This window comes from Dendronephthya gigantea, unplaced genomic scaffold (assembly GCF_004324835.1).
Source record: "Dendronephthya gigantea isolate DGI-Jeju-01 unplaced genomic scaffold, DenGig_1.0 000019F, whole genome shotgun sequence".
Classification (NCBI taxonomy): Eukaryota; Metazoa; Cnidaria; class Anthozoa; order Malacalcyonacea; family Nephtheidae; genus Dendronephthya; species Dendronephthya gigantea.
Window position 1 is genome coordinate 1,732,933 of NW_021163029.1, and position 21,989 is coordinate 1,754,921.

General features: G+C 38.2%; 1 protein-coding gene across 1 annotated transcript; it reads right to left on the reverse strand.

The window, feature by feature from the left end:
• Positions 1-1,470: 1,470 nt before the first annotated feature.
• Positions 1,471-10,211, reverse strand: LOC114521050. Its single transcript, XM_028541436.1, has 15 exons — positions 10,149-10,211; positions 9,620-9,703; positions 8,336-8,455; positions 7,215-7,477; positions 6,938-7,034; positions 6,663-6,749; positions 5,004-5,260; positions 4,835-4,916; positions 4,207-4,593; positions 3,682-3,881; positions 3,021-3,216; positions 2,662-2,777; positions 2,231-2,495; positions 1,648-1,799; positions 1,471-1,509 (listed from the first exon to the last, which is right to left on the reverse strand). Exons 2-15 carry the CDS (start codon positions 9,690-9,692, stop codon positions 1,471-1,473), a joined length of 2,334 nt encoding a protein of 777 aa, XP_028397237.1. The 5' UTR covers positions 9,693-9,703; positions 10,149-10,211.
• Positions 10,212-21,989: the final 11,778 nt, after the last annotated feature.

Sequence of the window (21,989 nt, forward strand, 5' to 3'; positions counted from 1 at the left end):
TGAAATTCAGCATAGCTTTACAAGTAGCCAATCAGCATTCAGGATCAAAATAAGAATTTGTTTTCTTTTAGGGCGCGAAATTTTTAAAAATGGAGGAATTTGACAATGATTTTGAAAATTTTGACCTTTTAAATGATATATTTGCTGAAGAAAATGACCAGAATTTTTGATTACAGAAGATGGATAATTAATAAGTAATAGAACGAATTAAGTCGTGCAATTAATGCCAAATCATACTCGTGCTTAACAAATCAACCTCCCGCTGCGCGGTCGGTTGATTTTGTAATCACTCGTATGATTTTGGCATTAATTGCACTCCTATTCGTTCTATTACCATTATTAATTTTACTCTTTGCGGGTTGTAATTGCACTCAGCACTCTTGCTCATAGCCAATAAAAATCACTTACGGGGGAGGTTGATTTGTTAACCACGAGTATGGTTTTGGCATTATTTATTCATTTTATTACCATGGGAGGGGAGGGGGTGGGGTATCTTACTGAGAACTAAAACAATCGTAGAACTCATACGGCACTACATCCGGGGTACAGTGTGAATATTTTCCGTATGTCACGTTTCCGTATGTCATATCTACTCGCCACCGTGTAGCTAATATCCTATATATAGATACGGTGAGCAGCAAAAACAAAATTGCCGGCATTATATATATTTATATAAAGAAGTAAAATTAGACTGAATAATTAAAATTATTCATAAAAATTAATCATACTTTTGCCCATCTGAATTATTGAAAGAATATTTCAACAAGGTATCATCTGAATGTTTGTGTTGGGAAATAGTTAATCTTGCTGCAGTATCACCATGAACGGTGAAGTTGTACACGCCATCAAACGGGGCCTGTTAAAAAATTAAAAAAGCTTTAAAAATCAACTATAATTATAATCAGAAATTTTACCGCTGCACAAAAGCCAGGAGATGGTACTCAAAAAAGCACAGGATGCCGTGTATCAGCATGCATGAGTGCGTACTGATTCTGGAACTTAAATTTACGCAAATCAAGTATGATTTCTGGCACTTCACTCGATGCAGGAATATTCTAGAGATTTAAAGAGTCTTAATTTCGAGTGGTATTATACACATGCACTTCAAATTCAAGCTACGAACAGTTGATGCAAAAATAAGTCAACTATAGGTCCTCCGGCAGGAATCGGACTTATACGCTTTTTTCTTTTTCAGTGGCAAGAGCATTGCACAGGCATCGCAAAAGCGTAGGTTCGATTCCTGCCGGAGGACCTATATAGTTGACTCATTTTTCCATCTACTGTTCCTGGCTTGAATTTGAAGTGTGTATAATACCACTCGAAATTAAGACCCTTTAAATTTCTTAAATTTACATAGTTGATCATTACTCAATAATATACATGTAATATATTCATACACACAGTTATGTGCGTATAGTGCAAGTATAAGATGCTGAATGATAATATAGTGCAATGCACGAAACCCCTGCATTAGATTAGAACTAAACCCTCTCTGCCGTCAGTGTGATCCTGACCACAGTAAAGGCGGTTTTACATTACCGTCCGCTTTACCCGCGCGGGCGAAGCGGTTTTTGAAAATCTTCACATGGGACGGTGGAGGATCGGCTTAATGACGTACATATAATGGTAACAATAATGGTAACATACCAAAAGGTAGGCTTCCAACACCTTCTGTTCGTCCCACTGCGTCCAAACTTTAAATGATGACGCGAGATTGAACCGAGGATCGTTGATAAGTTTTTCTTGCTGGTTTTCCCAAGAAGAACTCCTAACACCTCGTATATCATTTAGGATTGAATCTGTAACGTGAAAGGAAAAAAGGTATGCGAAAAATATCGTCGATGTACCAAATATGAGCGTAGCCGCGTAGTAAGTCTAATATTACTAGTATATTAAACTCTAATATCAATTTACGTTACAAAAGACAATGCGCCAGGGTAAAACATCACTTTTGGCGGGAAAAAAATGGCTCCTCAAAATCTTTGTCATGCAGGTTTTTGTAAAAGCAAATTCAAATGGAAAACGAATTTCGTGAATGAACTTTGCAGGAAAAAAACGGCAGTAGTGATCATAACGTAAAATTAGCAAAATTCCGCCCAACCAGAAATTTTCCGGAATGAACGGTTTGTTTGAAAAGGTTGTCCTTTCATACCGATTGGAAAGTTCACTGGATATATTATCTGTTACCACCCCCTAATGAAAACTATCCACAAGTTATTTCACGAATTACCTGTGGCAATAACGTCCACTTCTGAAATTTTTAGAGCTTCGTTTTTTCTCTCAATCCTAAGGTAACGGGCAGGTAATGGTGGCTCGCATGTAAAGCTAATTCTCCAACCTATCTCCACTTTCTTTACAAAGTTTGGTAGAATATCGTCTCTTTCTAAACTGACGGTAATTATACCAATCGTTGGTTCTGCGTTCCAAGTTATCTGCACAAAGAAGATCTTCATTTTGTTGCCAAGCTCGACTTTCCACCAAGACTTTGGCGAGCTCTAAAATACCCGAGAACGTAAAGTCAATCCTAACATTATGTTGAAAAGAATGACACTTGAACTTCGCTAAAGACTTCAAGGAAAAATCAAAACATATTGGTATTCTGCAATATTCTCATTTACTGGTGTTTTACAATAGTGATAAGAGAACGCAAGAGCATTATACTTTCTCAGGTAGTCTTGTTGAGCTGTAAGTGGAAAGAAGTCCATCGACTGCAAACCCTGAAGAGAATCTTGAGAAAGTACTTGACTGATTTGATCCAGATTTGTGCGCAATGTTTTCTGTAACAAAAGGGAGATAAAACAATCGAGTGCTTTTTGCAAATACAGAAGAATTTTTTTGCAAATACAGAAGAAAAGTTTTGCAACTCAGGGCGGATTTCCACTTGCAGAAAAAATAGTCTCAATCCGAAAGAGAATTTGCAGACGAACTATTTTTCTGCATGTGAAGATCCAGCCTATAATCCTTTTCTGAAAATAGAGTATCAAATGTCAAAATGTTCAACTTATTCCATCATTGCTTACTTCCTATTTTTTCGCAGAGGTGAAGTCGTACGCCATCAGGTTGACCGCTTTTTAGTACCCATTCACCATTTTTGTCTTCCCAAGAAAAATATACTTTTGTGTTGTAATCCGTGCTAAGTAGACCATCGCTGTCATTATAAACTCGTCCGTCCTTCCAAATCCACCCATCGCCATATTTTGTCAAACCGACTGTAACCTAACAAGTAGAGTTCAAAATGTATATCTAGTCAACAATGAGGGACTAATTTGAGAATTAGGGAATGTGACACCCTCTGGCTCCGTAAATTCGCGCTAAGTCGAAAAGTTATTTTAGCATACCGATAGAAATCGTAGGAATTTTGGTTATAGAATTAATTTAAGACTGACTTTGCAGAGTGAGACGTATATGTGAATCCTTTAATCCATGTCGAGCATTTGCCGAATGGCTTTTTTTAGTTACAAAACAATAACTCGGATTTAGTATCCACGCGTATGTTGTCAACGGAGTATATTTCTACAAAACGCCTAACCGCCACGCCTACTGGATACCCGGTCACTGCGTGAAATCATGGCCTTGGATATTTGCGAGTCAATCGGCTTAATAAGGGGGTGTTACACTATGCAACATTCCTTGCAACTTCCAAGTTGCGAGGAAAAGTGTAACAGCGCCTTGCAAGCAAACCTGTTTGATTTCAACACTTGCAGCTTTGATGTACTTCAGATATTCAGAACCACGTCTTATGCTAACTGTGTCAAGTGATGCCAGAGTCCCGAGTTTCTCTGAACAACTAGATTCAACATTGGAAGAATAATCGCACATCAGCCAAAAACACTTGTCAGTTTTGCCAAGGGAGAGGTAGCCAGGAGGACAATTTCCATTATCTGAATAATAGCGAAAACAACCCAATTGATCGATGTCAGTGGGTTAAAATTCTATACAGTGTCTATCAAAAAAGTACCTATTGCAATAAAGCCTTAAGCAAATTGAGATATTTTGTCTTTCGTATCCATTTAGATAAATAAACCTCAAAATATTCATTGAGATTTATTCATCTCAATGTTCGTATCCAATTTTATATGCATGTGCAGGTTAATAGGTTGATTAATGTCATAAGTGATATGTGCGCGTGCTAAGGCTCAAAACATGGTTTTGAGCTCATCCCCAGCGCTCGTCCAACTATGAGAGCTTCGTTTAATTTTAAAATACCTCTACGACTTTGGTGATCTTTCACGTAGACAACACTTCCTGTCCAGTTTCCATCGAGCGGAGTGGGTCTTAACTCTGAAATGTACTGTCCATACCATCCATTTTCTATCTTGAAATATATTGCAGAACTGTCTTCACGCGGAGTCAGGCTCACATAGAAATAACCATATAAATCATCTCCCAGAGCAGCCCTACTCTGTCTCAATGTGGTTTGCCGCCATTCCCATCCACTTCCAAACAAATACATAGGTTGAGGATAATCTTTGCTCGGGATTGTGCTTGCAATGAAGTCTGATGCTGGATAGTTATCACAAGAGACGCCATCTTCAGAAATAACGTATTCTAGTGGTTGTTCATTCTTGATGGAGACGAAAAATGTCTTTTGATCTGAATTTAAAAAGAAAAAGTTGACGTTTTTAACCTTGTCGGTGCATCACACCTCCTAACGCTCAATATCTGAGCCCTTTCTAGCTTTTCCACTGAAGTTAGAGACTCAGAGTATACAGACCGGCAGTATAAAAATTGCATATACGAGCGCATTATTATATAGTCAGTACATGCAGAAGCATGATTTGTTCGCAAACTATGTGGTAACGTTTTACAGAGGTATACAGCTTGGTTTACTGACCATCAAAATCATTGCAATATACTTCCGACATGATGTAGAAATTCGCAAGATGCACGAAAAAAGAAACGCTCTGTATTTCCACCTAAAATGAGTTTTATTCTCGTCATTCCTTTGTTTCCATTATTTGAATATAATATGGCTGCTGCATGCAATGCCGGGAAGATTTTACCTGATCAAAACCATCTTGATGCCTTAGTCTAATCTGGATCGTGTGCCATTTCCCCCGATCGTAATACACCCGCTTACTCCACACTGGAAGCATTTGTCTATTATTTGCATCCTTAATGAATACAAAGATCCCACCGTTAGTGAATATAGTATCATATTTGGCTACATAATACTGAAATGTGAAGCAGGAATCACGTTCAAATATTTGTGGACTGCTTAACGTCGCTTGATAGAGTGCAACAACGGACTGATTCAGATCTAGAGATACAAAAAATATGATAACTTTAAAGCATGGAGTATTTGGCTCCAAGACTTCATCAAGAGGGGTAGGACACAGTCACCTTTTTTCAAATTTACCGCGTTAGGGGGCTCAGGGCCCTTTAAAGCGCTGTTGCATTGTGCAACTTTCCTTCCAATTTACAATGCAATTATCATTTTCAGAGATGTGAATTTGTAAAAATTTTCGAAACTAAGAAAAACCTTGAGTACGATGTTGGCTGTTATTCTAAATGAATTCGAATGTTAATTCGCGGTCAAACGAGAATGAGAGTTGATGAGAGTTGCAACTCTCGCTAGTGTTTCATCGCAAAATTCCATGCACTGCCGTGCACTCTCATCAACTCACATCAACTTTGAACTGGTTCAAATTTTGGCGAGAATCAATGAGAGTTCGTGTTCACTTGGTCGGTCGTGGGAGTTGATGAGAGTTGCAAAACAGCTAGCGGTTTGCATTTTGTAGTAGCAGGCTCAGCAAAATTGTACAAAATAAATACAAGATAGTACAAATTAGTCAACTCTCACTTCTCAACTCTCGTCCTCGCGTTTGCATGCATGCACTCATAGAAGAATACATAAATAAATAATTATGGTGTCAGGTCTAATCCACCCGAGGTATCCAAAACAGAGGAAACATTTAAAGTCTATTACCCAAAACATCCCAAATAAATATGCCATGCAAATCTGTCAACTCAAACTGACTGTTATTTGTTAGTTTACTATTAACTATTGCTTCTTAATATGTAGGCGTGCGGCCATTGTCTTACAAGTGCGTAATGTACCTGCTTGTGAAATTAACAGATTAAGCTTAATGCATATTAGAGCATGTGTGTAACAAAGTTATGAATACTATTGATTAAGTTGTATTAAGTTTAATATTATGTGAATTACTAGACCTTATGGAGAATTACAGGCGTATACATGAGACCAAAATACTGCATGCGCAACTTGATTGGAATTTATATATGATTAATTATTCATTATTTCACATTCATTTCACAAGGTTGAAATAAAATGGTTAAAGGTTTTTAAAGATCATACTTTCTTATATCAACTTATATCTGTAAGCCTCATTTGATTATACCATTGCATGTTAATTTAATCATTATTATAATTATTATTGCTTCGTGAATAGTTTAATGATTCATGATTTCATGATTCATTATAAATTTTTTGGCTAATATCACGCTTATCATATAATTCCATCTTATCCAGGGGCCGTGGAAGATCTTTAAATGGAGAGGCATGGCTAATATTCATATATTCACATTCAGCATTATTAGTTCCTTTTGAAATTGATTGTTTTTACGGTCTGCTAACATGAATATTGGAATATTTGCCTCCCCCCCCCATTTAACGATCTTTGGCGATCCCTAAATCTTACCACGATCAAAAAATGAAATTGAGAGACCATTCATCAAATCCCATCCACAAGTGCCTGCTTCAAAAGTGCAGTTAAAGTCGATATTAGCTGTAAGAAAAAGTGAAGTTTTTGAAGGCAATTTACCATTGCAGTCGCTTTGCCCGCGCGGGTGAAGCGGTCGTATGGGCACATTTTCCAAAGCCGCTTCGCCCGCGCAGGTTAAGCGGACGGTAATGGCAAATCACCTTTAGTTTGAAGGTTCACACTCAAGAGTCGGAAAAGCAGTAAGTGTTTACCTTTGGTTAATTCATCGCAAGTATGATTTTGGAATATTATATCATCTATAGCGATTCTCTTGGAACTCCCATAATCACTCTTTCCCGAAATGACGACCTAAGCAACAAAGTAAATCCACTGTCTTTCATCCTTTTCGTGACCTCTAGCTGTCAGTTCATGTTGAAGTAAATTATTTTTATCTTATAATATCACCAATAGATGCAATTCGCATGTTAGTTTTACCTTCGGAGTAATATAACTCATGAAAACTCATAATGTAATGGCATCATAGCATACCTTATAAACATCAGTTGGAGAAAAACTCAGGTAAATCTGAGCAAGGTTCCATTTGTCGCTATGATTTCCATAGCGAGAGAAAACAGTTTGTTCATAGGTTGATCCTGCCCGTACTGTCCGTATTTTCAAAAATCCGTTGTTGGTTTGATATAGGTAAAAATAAAACTTCATGCAGACCGGGCCTGTGATATTGGGGCTGTACAGCTTTGCCATCTCAAACCATCTCGAGTGATCGCCAGTAACTGCGAAACTATCACCAACACCTATAGAAACATTAGTTTCCGAGATGACAAAACGGATTTTTCAAAATCGTTTGCAGAAGAAGAAAAATTTTACTGATAGAGAGGCAACGAATGTTGAGTTCTGCATGGACTGAGGAGCCACGAAACGTCGCTCTTGATTATTGTGCGCTGAAAGCATGAAGAGCAATACACGCCTAAAAACGATCATTGCACTTGCTATCAACATTGAACAATAACGTTACACCCTGCCCGTTCATTTTCAACAATATTGTTCAATGTTGACAAGTGAGAACAAAATTGGCAGGACACTGACATTGTTCATTGCCAGAGATTTGCACATGTTCTTATATAATACTAATTTGCATTTCCGTCCGGAAGAATTTATATCAAGAATATGGAAGACAACATTTTGAACCACATTTCTTTGTATGTTTCAGGTCAACAACCTCGTCCCCATGGGGTCTATTTATCGATTCTTTGAATCGAAATATTTGAATGAATGTCATGTGAGCGACGTCATAAGTTCATTGAGAGAACACGGCCAAAACGTTGACCAAAGTATTTTTGTACTTTATATATATGTATGGTAAAATGCAAATTAGTTCACAAGCAACAGTCCTTTTATCTCTAATTTCTGGTAATATCCATGCCGGCTTGTTCCTAGCCGTGTAGATAACCGCTACTTGCATGGCCATTGTGCTTACTTTCAACTGATTTGATCAATAATTAGATCAAATGTAACAAGAGATGCTCCCCTATTATCACGCACTGGCTTAAACAGCTTACAAATCATCCTGGAAAAAATACCATCTCTATAAAAAACACTTTCGTATTTAGTGAACGTAAAATAATATTTGTGAATCAACTGTGATGCTTCACCTTGTCTTCCTGTTAATATTCCCAAATCAGTCTTTGTTGAATTAACAATGACCCAATCACGCATTTCCTGGTTAATCCAGCCTCCAAAGCCATTTGTAAAATTACAATCAGGATACGCCCCTAAAACCATATCAGGTTATTAAACTTATTAATATGTCGACGAGACGCAGCAAACTATGCACTGATATCGTGCCATATTATCGACGTCCTTTCGCCTGAAAAATAATTCATTACCAGAAATTGGTGACAAAACGGCTGTGTACTAATTTGAATTTGAACCCTACGTAATGGCCTTCGAGTTTACTATAAAATAAATTTAGTGAAAAATATATAAAATGTTGTCGGTAACGTTAGAGCCACAGACTTAAGCACTGTTTGCCGACCTCTTGATGGATAGAACAGCTGTTTAGAAACATTTTGGTAACCGAATCTTTTACCTTGGGTATTTCTGCAGTCTGCCAAATTAAAAAATATATTATTGCCCAAAATTTTGGCTGTGTTCTCTCAAGGAACTTATAAAATCGTTCTCCTTCATACTGAACATTTCGATTCGGATTGTTAATGAATTGACGTGTAACATACCAAGTAATATTGTTAAAGATATTGTCTTTTGTATTCCTGATACAAATTTTCCTGTACGGTCCGGATTTTTTCTGCAGTCACGTTAAAAGATGTTATCAGTCTCATCAGGAAGTTCGACCATACGAATATCGTTATACGCAGTTGAACGCAATCAGTTCGCGGAACTTAGAAACGCCCAAGGTAAGTTATTCAATTGTCAAAACGTTGCAAAACGACTGATCCAGAGGTCGGCAAACAGTGGACAACATCCAGGGCAACGGCAATTTTAAGTGTTGTACCTTGCTATATGTATTTTATAGTAAAAGTTGAAGACCTTTATTGTTGAAAGTTAAATGCAAATTAGTATTTATGCAAATCACAATGTCCGCAAATTTCTGGAAATGTATTGGTCAACAATGCAAGTATTGATCACCTAGAGCTCAAATGGAGCGCTACAAGTCACCATTGTAATTCTATGTACTACCCACCCGTACGACATGTACACGCGCGTAGCCGTAGACCTGTTAGTTCAGTGATTTATTAAGATCTATTGAAAAAATTATATCAGTCAGGATTTCAATCATTCCATAGTACAGTAATTACGTTGCCAGTAACTACGATTAGATATCGCTAGAACAACTTCAAAAAACACGTCCTTTTGGAGTACGCATTTTGTGCAGCGGAAAATTCGAGGAAAACTAACATCTTTATGTGGCTACTAACCTCGAGAGATATGATTCTTCATCTGCAGAAATGTTAATAAACAGAAACCTGTCAGTAACCTCAGGCCAGCCATTATAATGAACTCTATAAAGATCAAGAAATATTCAAACATGAAACTTTTTAGTCTGAATAATGGATAATGGCTTATCTCTCGTATATCTCTAATATAACAATAACAAGATCACATGCATTCTGTACCCAAGCCACCTGCCCATGCAGGAAAACGCCTAATTTTCATGTTTTTGGATGTGTTTCTCTATATAGGCTATAGATACGTAATATGTAAACCCACCTTAGGATCATTCGAATAATAAAGGAAAAAATCACAATAAATAGATGTTTCCAGGGCGAGATTAGTTCTGTTGCTTATTTTAAAGCGGGTTTTTGTATAATTAATAACGGTTTAAAATTTTACCTGTGCTTGAGAATAAAAACGCCACAATCGAAAACAGCTGTTATAAATGATCATCCTGAATCATATAGCTATAGTTAACTATTATACATTCGTGATTTTATCATAGTATCTTACCTTGAAACTGCGTCAATTTGCTGTATATGTAAGGTTGATCGTATCTATATATTGTCCGATGTTTGTGCAACTACCGCAAGTTTAATTACAACAAAAAATACAAATTAGCGATATTGCATGTCATATGCATATATACCAAGTTTGCATTTGGCACATGCAGCTGTTTGCTTTTTCATAGCACAAGATGCTACGAAGGCTTATCGAAATTTACGATGCAATAAACTTACGATAAATTTATACTGCATATAGAAATAAGCTTTTTGAAATGCACGAAGTTTAATTTCTTAAAGCATGAATAGAGAGCTCATGCAATTTTAATAAAATGTTGAATTAGTCATGATTAAAAACACTTCAAATTTCAAATCTTTTATTATTTTGATTTTTATCTCTATATATAACAACAAAACCTATCAAAAAGAGCGGGAAAGAGACAACTAGAAGTGGCTGAAAACTAGAGTGGCGCTAGAGAGAATTCCCTTTCAATCAGTTCATTCGAAACCAAAAATTTTCCATCTCAAAACTTTACTACGATTTGTGCGAAGCTTTAAAGCTTCACAAATCTATATTAAAAGCTTTAAAGAGCTGGGCTTAAAATTACCAAACATATGATTTAATTTATTAGTTGCCTTTTAAAATTAGCTTCATACGATATGAATTCGATCTATTTTCACATATATTATGTATATATATTTAATGTATAATTACAAACAGTAGCGTAGCCAGCCTGGCTATTTTAGATTAGTTTAATTAGTTTAGTTTAATAAAATTTGTCACAATATATTACAAAATATTAATGACAGGATGAAGAAAAAGATGCAATGTCCCAATGAATTCTACCACCATTTTGTCAAGCTATGCTAATATTTTGGTGTTTATTGACTGTGAAAACAATTAAGACCGTTTTCCACTTCAACCGTATCGTGGCAAAACGTAGCGTATCTCATTACTTGAAAGTCATTAGTTCTGATCGAATACTTCGGAAAGAAATAAATACCCAATTACGCTACGATATGGTTGAAGTGGAAAACAGGCCTTCATCTCTAAAGAAATGAATAATTATAATAACTCGAAATTTGAAATTTTGTCATTGTTGACTGCACATATGCACAGAAACATTCGATTACATCAGCCACCTTGACGCATTAACGACAAGTACGGGAAAATGGGGACCCCACATAAAGCGAGTCGTATGCATGGTCATATAAGCAATTAGAACCAAACGTAACCCACAAAACTCGACTGGTGCAGCATGCTATAACAATTTTAGTGCGATATTTCAACATCGCCTTCAGTGATTGCCCGAACGCAAACTTCATCTCTTGAATTTTGACATTTCAGACATTGATTCTGACGACTATAATTACTAACCCATTCTGCAATCCTCGGCGATCTAATCTTACCTTACAGTCTAACATTAAAGTTTCATACCCAAAAACTCCACGTCTCAATTTTCTATAAACCATTTGTTACAACACAGCCTTTAGTTTTTATAACAATACAACATTTAATATCATACTCCCGAAAAAAATAGGCCTATGTTATACTGTATATTTGATTTTATCTGATATTTTAATTTGATTTAGTCCTGCTTTTTTGTAATGGACAAACAAGGGGTTTGACAATAGTGTTTCTGTCTCAATGACTAGCTAGTCAGACACTTCTGACATTTCTTTGGTACCTCTAAACATAATTTTACCAACACTAAATGTGAGTTATTTTTGCATGACCGGGTCGAAAGCGTTATGCCTATAGCCCCAAAGACACCTGATTTGCCCAAGGAATTAGAAACATGTTCCAGTAGGCCTCCTGTTACCCCCAAGTTCTTCCAAAACAACAAGAACCCCCACCAGTGCCCTGAGCACTTTCCACCCACCCACCAGTACTCTAAGCAATTTGAAAACACCCACCTGTTCCCCGAGGGCATCCCATACACCCCTGTTAAACCCACCACACCCATGGCAAAGACAGCTTCTCCACTATCTATCCCAGGCTTTGCAATTAAAGAGAAAAAACTTGCAAATGTTAACTGGATAAGAGAGTTTAAACTTCCTTCTATAGTATGTAAATCATTTCATGTATTTATTGAATATTTTGATTGAATTAAGTCAGTATGTAGTACCTATCTTCAGTATTAATCTTTATAATTATGCTAAAAACATTTATTGTAGTATATGGACTCACTGATGGATATAAATAATAAGCATTTGTCGAAGCTCTGGCACTTAATGGGTTTATTCTATTCTATTCTCTTTACAGTTTTCTCCTGCTGTAAATGAGGAGTTGAATTAAGTTAGGGAAATTAACAAGAAAACTGAGAGATAACCTCACCAGGGAGTGCTGTGATGCAATTAAGCAGCACACAATGTACCCAACCAAAGAGCAATAGGATAAAGTGGCATTCATGATAAATGAGGCATACCCCTTCCTGGTTGATTCACTTGGAGCAGGCATTGTAAGTATTATTTCCTTAATCTTCAGTGGTACTAGGGTATTAATGTGGTTCTGTTCTATGCTGTCAACAATAGTGAATCTTATTAATTCATATGGTCTAATCATAATTTACAAAATAGGGTTCTCGGTCAATGGCAATCCATAATAGGTTCAAAAACATGAGAAGGAAACCTCGGACTCCTGCTGTCAAGAACCAGGGGCAGCCAGCAAGGTTTATACAAGACCAAATGCTGAAAAAGCGCAAAGTGGATGACATTCCACTGAGCTAGCTGTTGGGGAAACTGAAGAGACTTGCAAGGAACATACAAAGCATATGAAAGCAGAGATGGCAAAATCAAAAAGGAATGCAAGCGTTATCAAAGAGTTGATGCAGCTGACCTACCCATACAGGCGCCAGCAGATAATTAACGGAGTTGTCACAGATGTGCTACAGGAATATCCTGCACTTAAACTTTTAAATAGTTTTATTTTAAAAGTATAAAAAAGGAAGAAAAATATCAATACTATCAACAACTCAAAGTTTAACTGTTCAGCCTTTCAAAAACATACAAGCCTCGCCCTATTGCCATGCGACCTCTCTTAACAGAAAACCGGAAGTCCATAATGTTTTTCTTAAATAAAGTTTACTAGTGTATAATATTTTCAATTCTCCTCCTCACTCGTATAACTATATGTTCACATGTTATAGTCCATTTAACTAACTCCAAGCATCTTTCTAAGTTTGATAAACTGAACCGCACCGAGTCCTTTTGTAAAAATGTCAGCGATCATTTCTTCAGTGCTGCAGTATTCTAATTTAACTGCAGTATTAACAACATGTTCACGAATGAAATGATACTTTATATCAATATGTTTTGCACGACCATGGTACTGTGCATTCTTTGCCATGCAGATTGCTGCTTTATTGTCTTCAAGTATCAACGTTGGACCAGTTGGCTTGCTCTTGAGATCACTTAGAAGTTGTCTAAGCCAAACTGCTTCTTGAGTTGCACTTGCCAATGCCATGTATTCTGCTTCGGCAGTCGAGAGAGCCACACACGACTGTTTCTTGCTCCGCCAACTGAAAGCTGCGTTGCTGATCAGAAAGACGTCGACTTTCTATCATTAAGATCTCCAGCCCAATCAGCGTCGGAATATCCAACACACGAAGTTATCTTGCTTCCATCATAGAGTAGACCTAAATCTCAAGTTCCATTCAGGTAACGCATGATACGCTTAACGGCTGCCCAGTGCTCCTCCGTTGGATCTGCACTGAACCTCGCTACATCACTCACAGCATACGCGATATCAGGTCTTGTCTTCGTAGACAGATAAAGTAGATGCCCAACAGCACACTGGTAGTTGACTTGGTCGACTCGTGGACTGTCGTCTGCTGCCTTCTTCAGTTTTTTCCTAGGGTTAACAGGTGTGTTCACTGGTTTCGAACACTCCATGCCAAACTTTTCTAACACACTCTTTGTGTACGCTTCTTGACCAATCCAAACCTCTTTTAAATCTGGTTTCTGGACAACTTTGACACCCAGGAAATAGTGTAATTTTCCCATAACTTTCATTTGAAATAGTTTAGCGAGTACTTGCTTCACTTCGTTGATTTTCTGATCATTTTTTTCCGGCCAGGATCATATCATCATCGTACACAGCAATAATAAATATATCTCCGTCTTCTTCCTTTACGTAGATGCATGGATCATTGATGGTTTGCACAAAGCCCATACTCTTCAGTTTCCTGTCAAGAACAGAGTTCCAGCAACGTGGAGACTGTTTAAGACCGTAGATGCTTCGACGTAACCTGCAGACTAGGTGTTCTTTTCCTTTCTCAACGAAACCTTCAGGTTGTTTCATGTAGACTTCTTCTTTGAGATCTCCATTTAGAAACGCCGTTGTAACATTCATTTGATGAAGCTTTAAACTGTGCTGTGCAGCTAAAGCGATAACTGTTCGAACTGATTCAAACCTAGCTACAGGTGAAAATGTTTCATCACAGTCATCGCCAAAGGTTTGACTAAAACCTTGAGCTACGAGTCCAGCTTTGTGTGTTTCAATTATTCCATTCGCATCGGTTTTGACTCGAAATACTCACTTACTGCCAACTGCTTTACGATTCTTGGGTAGTTCAACTAAATCCCACACTTCGTTAGTTTTAAGTGATTCCATTTCTTTTTCCATTGCTTTTACCCACTTCGCCTTTTGTGGACTTGTGAAAGCCTCTTTCACAGTTCCTGGCTCGTTTTGATCATAACTTGCAGCTGTTGCCCATTCCCCATCGTAGGCAGGTGGCCTTCGATCTCTTTCTAATCTCCTTGAACTTTGAGGCTCAGGCACTTCGTTTACGACCGACTCTTCATCAGCAATGGGTTCTTCAAACTCGGGAAAATCAAGTTCCACATACGTGTTTTGATTTGGCCCTTGTTCTTTCACAACTTCAGTTCCTTGTGACGATTCGTTGAACTTAACATCGCGACTGTGAAAGACTCTAGCACGTTTTGGATCATAAAGACATAACCCTTCGTTTCGGCGCCATAACCAAGGAGAATACACTTTCTAGCTTTCGATTCGAGTTTCTTTCTCTCGTCCTTTGGCACATGAGCATATGCTTCGCAGCCAAATACTCGTAGATATTTCACATTGGGTTTCTGACCTGTCCAGGCTTCGAAAGGAGTCTTTCCTTTGACTGCAACAGTGGGACTTCTGTTTCTAAGATAAACAGCGGTTGAGAGCGTTTCAGTCCAGAACTTGTGCGGGAGTTTAGCATTCAGCTAACATGGATCTTACCGATTCTACCAAAGTCCGGTTCATCCTCTCAGCCACTTCATTTTGTTCCGGGTTTTTCGGCACAGTCAATTGGTGCGTTATTCCTTCTTTCTTCAGATAATTTTCAAACTCCGTTGAGGTGTATTCTCCCCCGTTGTCAGTGCGAAATACTTTAACCTTTTTGTCAGAGGATTTTTCGACTGCGGCTTTCCACTCTAAAAACTTTGAAAAGACTTCATCTTTATGTTTCAAGACGTAATTAAATCCATACATATAGTGAGTGTGATCATCGATAAATGTCAGAAAGTACTCAGTTCCACTAAGCGATTTTGTACTCATTTATCGCGTAAATCACTGTGTACTAAATTAAGGGGCTCTTTTGCACGTCCACCCTCGTTGACTGGGAATTTGCTTCGATGATGCTTTCCCTCAGTACAAGATTCACAGAAATCAATTTCCTTTGACTTGTCATAGTCATAACCATCAACAAGGTTTTCTTTTGCTAACTTTTGGAGATTTTGTACACCAAGATGTCCAAATCTTTTGTGCCAGGTGACCTCTTTGCTTCTCAAATTCGAATTTTCCACAGTACGATTTGCATGATGACTGTTCACACAATTCAGGTAATAAAGGTTTCCTACTCTTTTTGCAACAGCAATCAGCTTTTGATTTTCATCAAGAATATGACAACCATCTTCATTAAACTTAACTGTCTTTCCAGATTTTGTAGCATTAGATACACTTACTAGGTTGTACGATAAGCTTGGAACATACAGAACATCTTGTAGTACACAACTTTTTCCCTTTTTCCTGTTTGGAAACTCTATCTCTGTTCTCACAATGCCTCATCCAGTTGCCTTCACAACATGTCCATCTCCCAGAGCAACTTCTTCAGGTTGTTCTAAGTTTTCCAATTTTACAAATAGACTGACATCATTGCACATATGACAAGTTGCTCCAGAATCAATTATCCATACATTTGTTCTGCCATTTAATGAATTAAATGCATGATTCACCATCAATCCCACTTCATCACTATCTGAGCGGCTGTCGATTTGTCTAGATTCAACTGCATTATTTGCCTCATGCTCGTTGAAATCTCCTTTGTGACCATCATATTTTGGAGTGTTCAGTTCTCAACAGTTTCGTTTAATGTGTCCAAACTTTCCACAATGGTAACAGTTTGGACCCTTGCCTTTTGACTGTCTATTTGCAAGTATAGCTTTCATTCCATCACTTGCCTCAGACTCACTTCTCTGCTTTAGTTTTCACTCTTCGTGTAACAAACGTTCAGTCACAGTTTCCATTTTGGGAACCTCAACATTTGCCTCCAAGGCCGTCACTAATATATCGTATGACTCAGGTAAACATGCTAACAAATGAACAACTCGATCCTCCTCTGTTATTGGGTCATCTATGACTGCTAATCTATCAAATATCTCAGTCATTTCTTTGATGTGCTTCTGAACAGATTCACCGTCTTTCAACCGCAATGAGTAGAGTTTACGACGCAGTTCCAACTTATTTGCTCACGTTTGCTTTTAGAATTGATTTGCTAATTTTTCCCAAACCACAGCAGGGTCTTGTGGATCCCCAAGGAGGTATAACAGCGACGGATCGACAGACAAAACAATGGTTGCCAACGCACGATCTCTTCTCGCAATAAATTTTGTTAAATCTTCGGGTTTATCTGTACCTGGCGACACTTCAATCTTAGTCACAATTCCCCACACACCGTACCTCACAAGTGCTATTCGACACTGCACTTTCCAAGTGGGGTAATTCTTTCCATTCAATGGGATTATACTCGCCGTTTTAGCGTCCAAACCTGACGCCATTACAAAACCAAATTTCCATCACAAAGGCTTTGTTTTACCTTCTTATTTTGCTTCGTTGTTCACCTCCTACATATACGTCCCTGGGCCCATAACCTTTTGAAATAGTTTACCCGTGTATATTTTCAACATAAACTTGTGTCAGAGGTCAGTATAAAAATATGTATTGTGGTTGTTTCACCCATCAATAAGTATAGTGATGTCCCCTGCCTTGTCATTAAAAAGCCCAAACAAGGAGTGCCGGAGTTTGCCATTAATGATTTCCATGTGTCTAATGCTCAATGATATTTTGCTTACCTCACTGCCCATGTTCATTACTTATAGCACTGTACTATACATATACCCTGTATATGGGTCTAACCGGGTCCTTTTATCTCCAATCTCATTAATGTTAGAAATTTTATTCGACATACAAAGTGTCCTGCAGCATAAAATGATTTATTTTTCATGTATAAGTAAGGACAGAATTTGGGAGAATTGTGGAAGACCCAAAAATTGTCAAGAAAATGGTTCAAAATTTCGAAGTTGTCGAAAAGAAGATCCTTCAATTGGCATGCAGAAAACAGCACAAACAAAACTGTGAGTCTTTGTTAAATGAAATGAAGAAGACTGTGCTTGACGAGCCAAGTAAACAAGCAGGTAATTATGTTGAAATTTTGCTACTTTATAGGTACTACCCTTACAGTTTAATTTTACAGAAATTTAGATTTTGCAACTTATATCAGTTATATGCAATTGTAGTGTATAGGTATGAATTGTAACATATTGCGGGTTTTTTTTCAATAGACGTAGAAAGCGCAATTGCAGTGTTACTGCTTCAGCAATATCTAAAGGACAAGTGTTCCCACAACCCACTTTTGATGATATGCTCTGTAAGTATAATTGCTGTTACAATTTAAATTTGGCCATCCCACTCTCCGATTATAGCGTCCCTAATAATATATAGTAGAAAAGACTCTTAGCTCTGAAAATGGCTAACCAAGTAGATTGCAATGCTGCCTATTTTATTGCGATACTCTTGTCTTACGTACGTACACCATATGATTTTATGTACCGTCAAGGGGAGAGTCTATGGGTTAAGTAACTCAACTAAGAAATTATATTTGTTGTTAAATATTTAAATAAATACTTAGTTAAATATTTCTCTTTTTTCAAGGATGATGACTCTATTGATTGTGAAATAAGTAAAGCAACATACCCAATGCTGATTGGATCTGGTGACATACGGGACCTGGATACCCTGGTAATCCCTGTTTAAGGGCAAGTTTTACCAATGTGTCCAAAATAAACATCCCCAAGGCAGTTTCCTTACTAGTGGGAAGCTTTTATGTTCTAAATATGGAGTACAAACCAGGAGCATCGAACATTTATGCCTTTTTTGAGGCTGTGCTAATGGAAATGGCCAACAGGCCAGAAAGAGAGTTTCTGTCCAAAAATTTTTCAAGGAACTTGGTATTGATTGTAGAAAATTGTAAATTTTTGACTGAAATTGTATTGTGTGTATTCCTGCATGACCAGTAATTGTATATATGTAAATGTGACCATGTTTAATATATTAATCTTTTTAATTTCCCAGTATATGTGTCATTAATAAATGTTATGTCAGTATCTGATTAGTGATATGGGAATTGTAGTAGCTAAAAAGATCTTTGGATATAACAATAAAAGTGTGCTTGTTTAACACCATATCCAGTGCTATTTGAACACCCAAAGGTGTTATTCTGACACCGAAATAGGCGTTAAATTGACACCAAGGATGGGTGCTAATTTAGCACCTAGCTATACCATGGTGTTAAAATAGCACCTCCACGGGTGTTATTTTTGCCATATTCATTCAACACTTTTTTTGGTGCTAAATTGACACACAGTGTATTTTGCGAAAACATTGTCCTATTTGAATCGCCGTAAGCTGTCGAGGTATTTGTTTACGTTTGTAAAACATCAGTTTTTTACAAAAAATCACCTTATTTTTCATCTTAGTTTAAGACGCTGACTGACGATGACTTTAGAGTAAAGAGGAAATATCACCGGTCGTTGATTCCTCCTAAAGCAATAACGGAAGTAATTCGTGCGCAGAGGGTCGGAATTCGCTCGCTCAAAAAGGCTCTTAAGGACAAAGTTATTCTTGAAGTAGACAGGGGAGCCATTTTTTCACCACAAGGCTTCGTGAGGAACCTGCATTCAGGACATTTACCAATTAGAGTTCTAACTGTCAATCTTCCTTTTATAATCCAAAATCTCGAACGAAGTTCTGTCAAGAGGTATTCTGATCCCGTTCCGTGTCCGATATTTTCGTGAGCAGCAAGTATAATCAGTCGGCTTATCGAATGATCTTTGGGCAATATGATTGGATGTCTTGTGTCGAAAGGCAAATCTTCAGCAAGGCGGAGGCGGCCATCCACTCTTAATATGCCCTCTTTTTCGACTATAGGGCAAAATTATAATAGGCGTTGGTCCTTTGGTTAGTATAAGTGAAACTTTTAGCTTGTGCTCTTCGAATCCAGAACAGTTCCGCTGTTTTAATTTCGATGTCTTGCAGAACAATGGAGGTATTTCGTGAATTTGTCGGGGGCTTACATTTCTTGATCAACCGTTTAACCCAGGCCGTAACTCGAATAAAGTGGGTCATAGATGTTTTAACGTTTTGGATCGAGGCGGCTGTCGTCACTGGCTTCGTATTCGTTGTATGAACTTGGTCTTCCTTTTCTTCTTGTTTTATTGTGCCACAACATGGACCGTGATTCGATAATTCTTTTTGCTATGGTTTTTCCTCATCCGTCAAAAACTCTGGTCTTTCCATCCATAATTTGCTCTCACAAAGGTTGGTTGCGGAAAGTCCACGAGTCGGTATGTCGGGTGAATTTATCCCACCAGGTATCTGTCACCATTGATCTACGTTGGAATGTCTTTGTATCTCTTCCACTCGATTGGCCCGGCACAAATCGCTTGAATGCACGGCTCTGGTTACGCACCCAACACAGGACGTTCGTTGAGTCCGTCAAGTACGTTGCTCCATTGACTTTCAATGTCTGGAGAATGCTGGTGCCCAGTCGGATGGCGAGGACTGCTACCGTGAGTTCCAGTCTTGGGATGGTAACTGACTCTAGTTGCGGGACACGGCTCTTGGATGCGACTATCCGTGAGGTGGCTTCGTGATCTTCGTAATTACTGACAAGATAAGACACTGCTGTGAAGGCATCTTGGGATGCGTCTGAGAAGGTGTGCAACCAGACGTCCGTAGGTCCCGGCAAGCGAAGAGGGCGAGGGACTTCAAATCCGTTTAAGTTGCTCAGTTCTTTTAGCCAATTGTTCCACTCATTGCACAAAATCGTCTAGCATTTTGTCTTCCTAACCAATTCCAGCTGTTCATGTCTTTTGCAACAATAATTTCGCTCGTATAGTGAAGGGAGCCAAAAACTGCAATGGATCAAACAGCTTTGCTATACTACTTGGGACTTTTTTTTTGGTCGGGCTTTCAGTCAGCGACGGAGGGTTAACAGCGAACTTGAAGATATCTTGCTAGACATTCCACAAAACTCCTAGGGTCTTCAACGTCGTCAGGCTACCATCACTGAGCTCTAACCCGGGAAGACGATCTTCAACGGGAACGGCCTCCGGGAAGCAATCTTTTTTCGATCGATTAAAATATCGATCTGCTTTCGCTTTGAAACTCTTTCAAACTGGATGGTCTCCAAGTGTTGCCAATTGCCTTTTAATTCGTCCAACTCAATTGCCGGCATGTTCCCCGTTGCGTTAGTTAACATATTTGCTTCCGCAGGTGATAAGAAGGTTCCATTGATGGATGTGACCACACACTTTACACCCTTTCAAGCGCAACTCTTCCGCTAGGCTTTCGGTGACATATGATCCAGTGGAGCAAGGATCCAGCATTTTAGATTCTTGCCGCCAATTTCGACAGTTGCAGGGAAACCACCAATGATATTTGTCTGCCTGTGTAGCTACAGGCAGCTTTTTAAATTCTGGATGAACCCAAGGCGGATCATCAACGTCGCATTCATAACGATACATTTCCTGACCCTAGTTTTCTTATCCGTATTAAAGCCCTGATTATGACGTCGTCCTCCATGGTACGCTTTGACGAATTCTCCCGTTTCCTCCTTAGCCTCATCGACCCACTGGGCCAGCATTTTAAAATCATCATCTTCATCCCGCTCACTTAACCAATACTTATACTCTCTGACAAATTCCACTGGAAGTTTTTCCTCCACTGCTAAGCAAAGGCGCTGACTTCTAATTTCATTATCGCCACGTTCATCGTCTTGTAAGGCGATGAGAATATGGCCTAGCGTTGACAACAAGGTTTCTAATTCTTCCAGGTTATGGCGTCGTACTTTGGGTAGTGCTCTTAAAGTTGCCAAATGGGTCAGGGTCTGTCTACGTTTACCACCATACTTGCGTTGTAACTTTTCTATCGCTCTCTAATTGTTAAATAGAAGTAATATTTTGGTAGTCAAGGCAGTCTTCTAAGTTTGATTTCAAAAAGTGAATTAAATTTCCATGTGTTTGGATAGCGTGATCTAAACACAGGCTTCCACAATAGGCTTGGACCCCAAGCACCCCTGCGCGCTTGCCTTCACTATACAATAACTGAATGCAACGTTATATATTTTACTATCAAAGCGTTTCAAATTTCAAAATTCTTTCGATTTGTGTCTGCAAGGTTGAAACGTTCTGAAGGGTTTTCATAGCATATTTACTAAACTATTTCAATACGTCCAGATATTTACACAATACCATGCAGACTCCCATAAGCAGGAATCAAGCATTTTATGTTTTAACTCAT

What these genes read in the sequence shown, in the direction of transcription:
- LOC114521050 (XM_028541436.1), bottom strand. Translation starts at nt 9,692, where the DNA reads ATGGCTGGCCTGAGGTTACTGACAGGTTTCTGTTTATTAACATTTCTG. An exon ending in CAAGTGTTGAAATCAAACAG is followed by an intron (nt 3,217 to 3,681) that starts GTTTGCTTGCAA and finishes TCTACTTGTTAG; the next exon opens with GTTACAGTCGGTTTGACAAA. An exon ending in TGTTGGAAGCCTACCTTTTG is followed by an intron (nt 1,510 to 1,647) that starts GTATGTTACCAT and finishes TACTGTGGTCAG; the next exon opens with GATCACACTGACGGCAGAGA.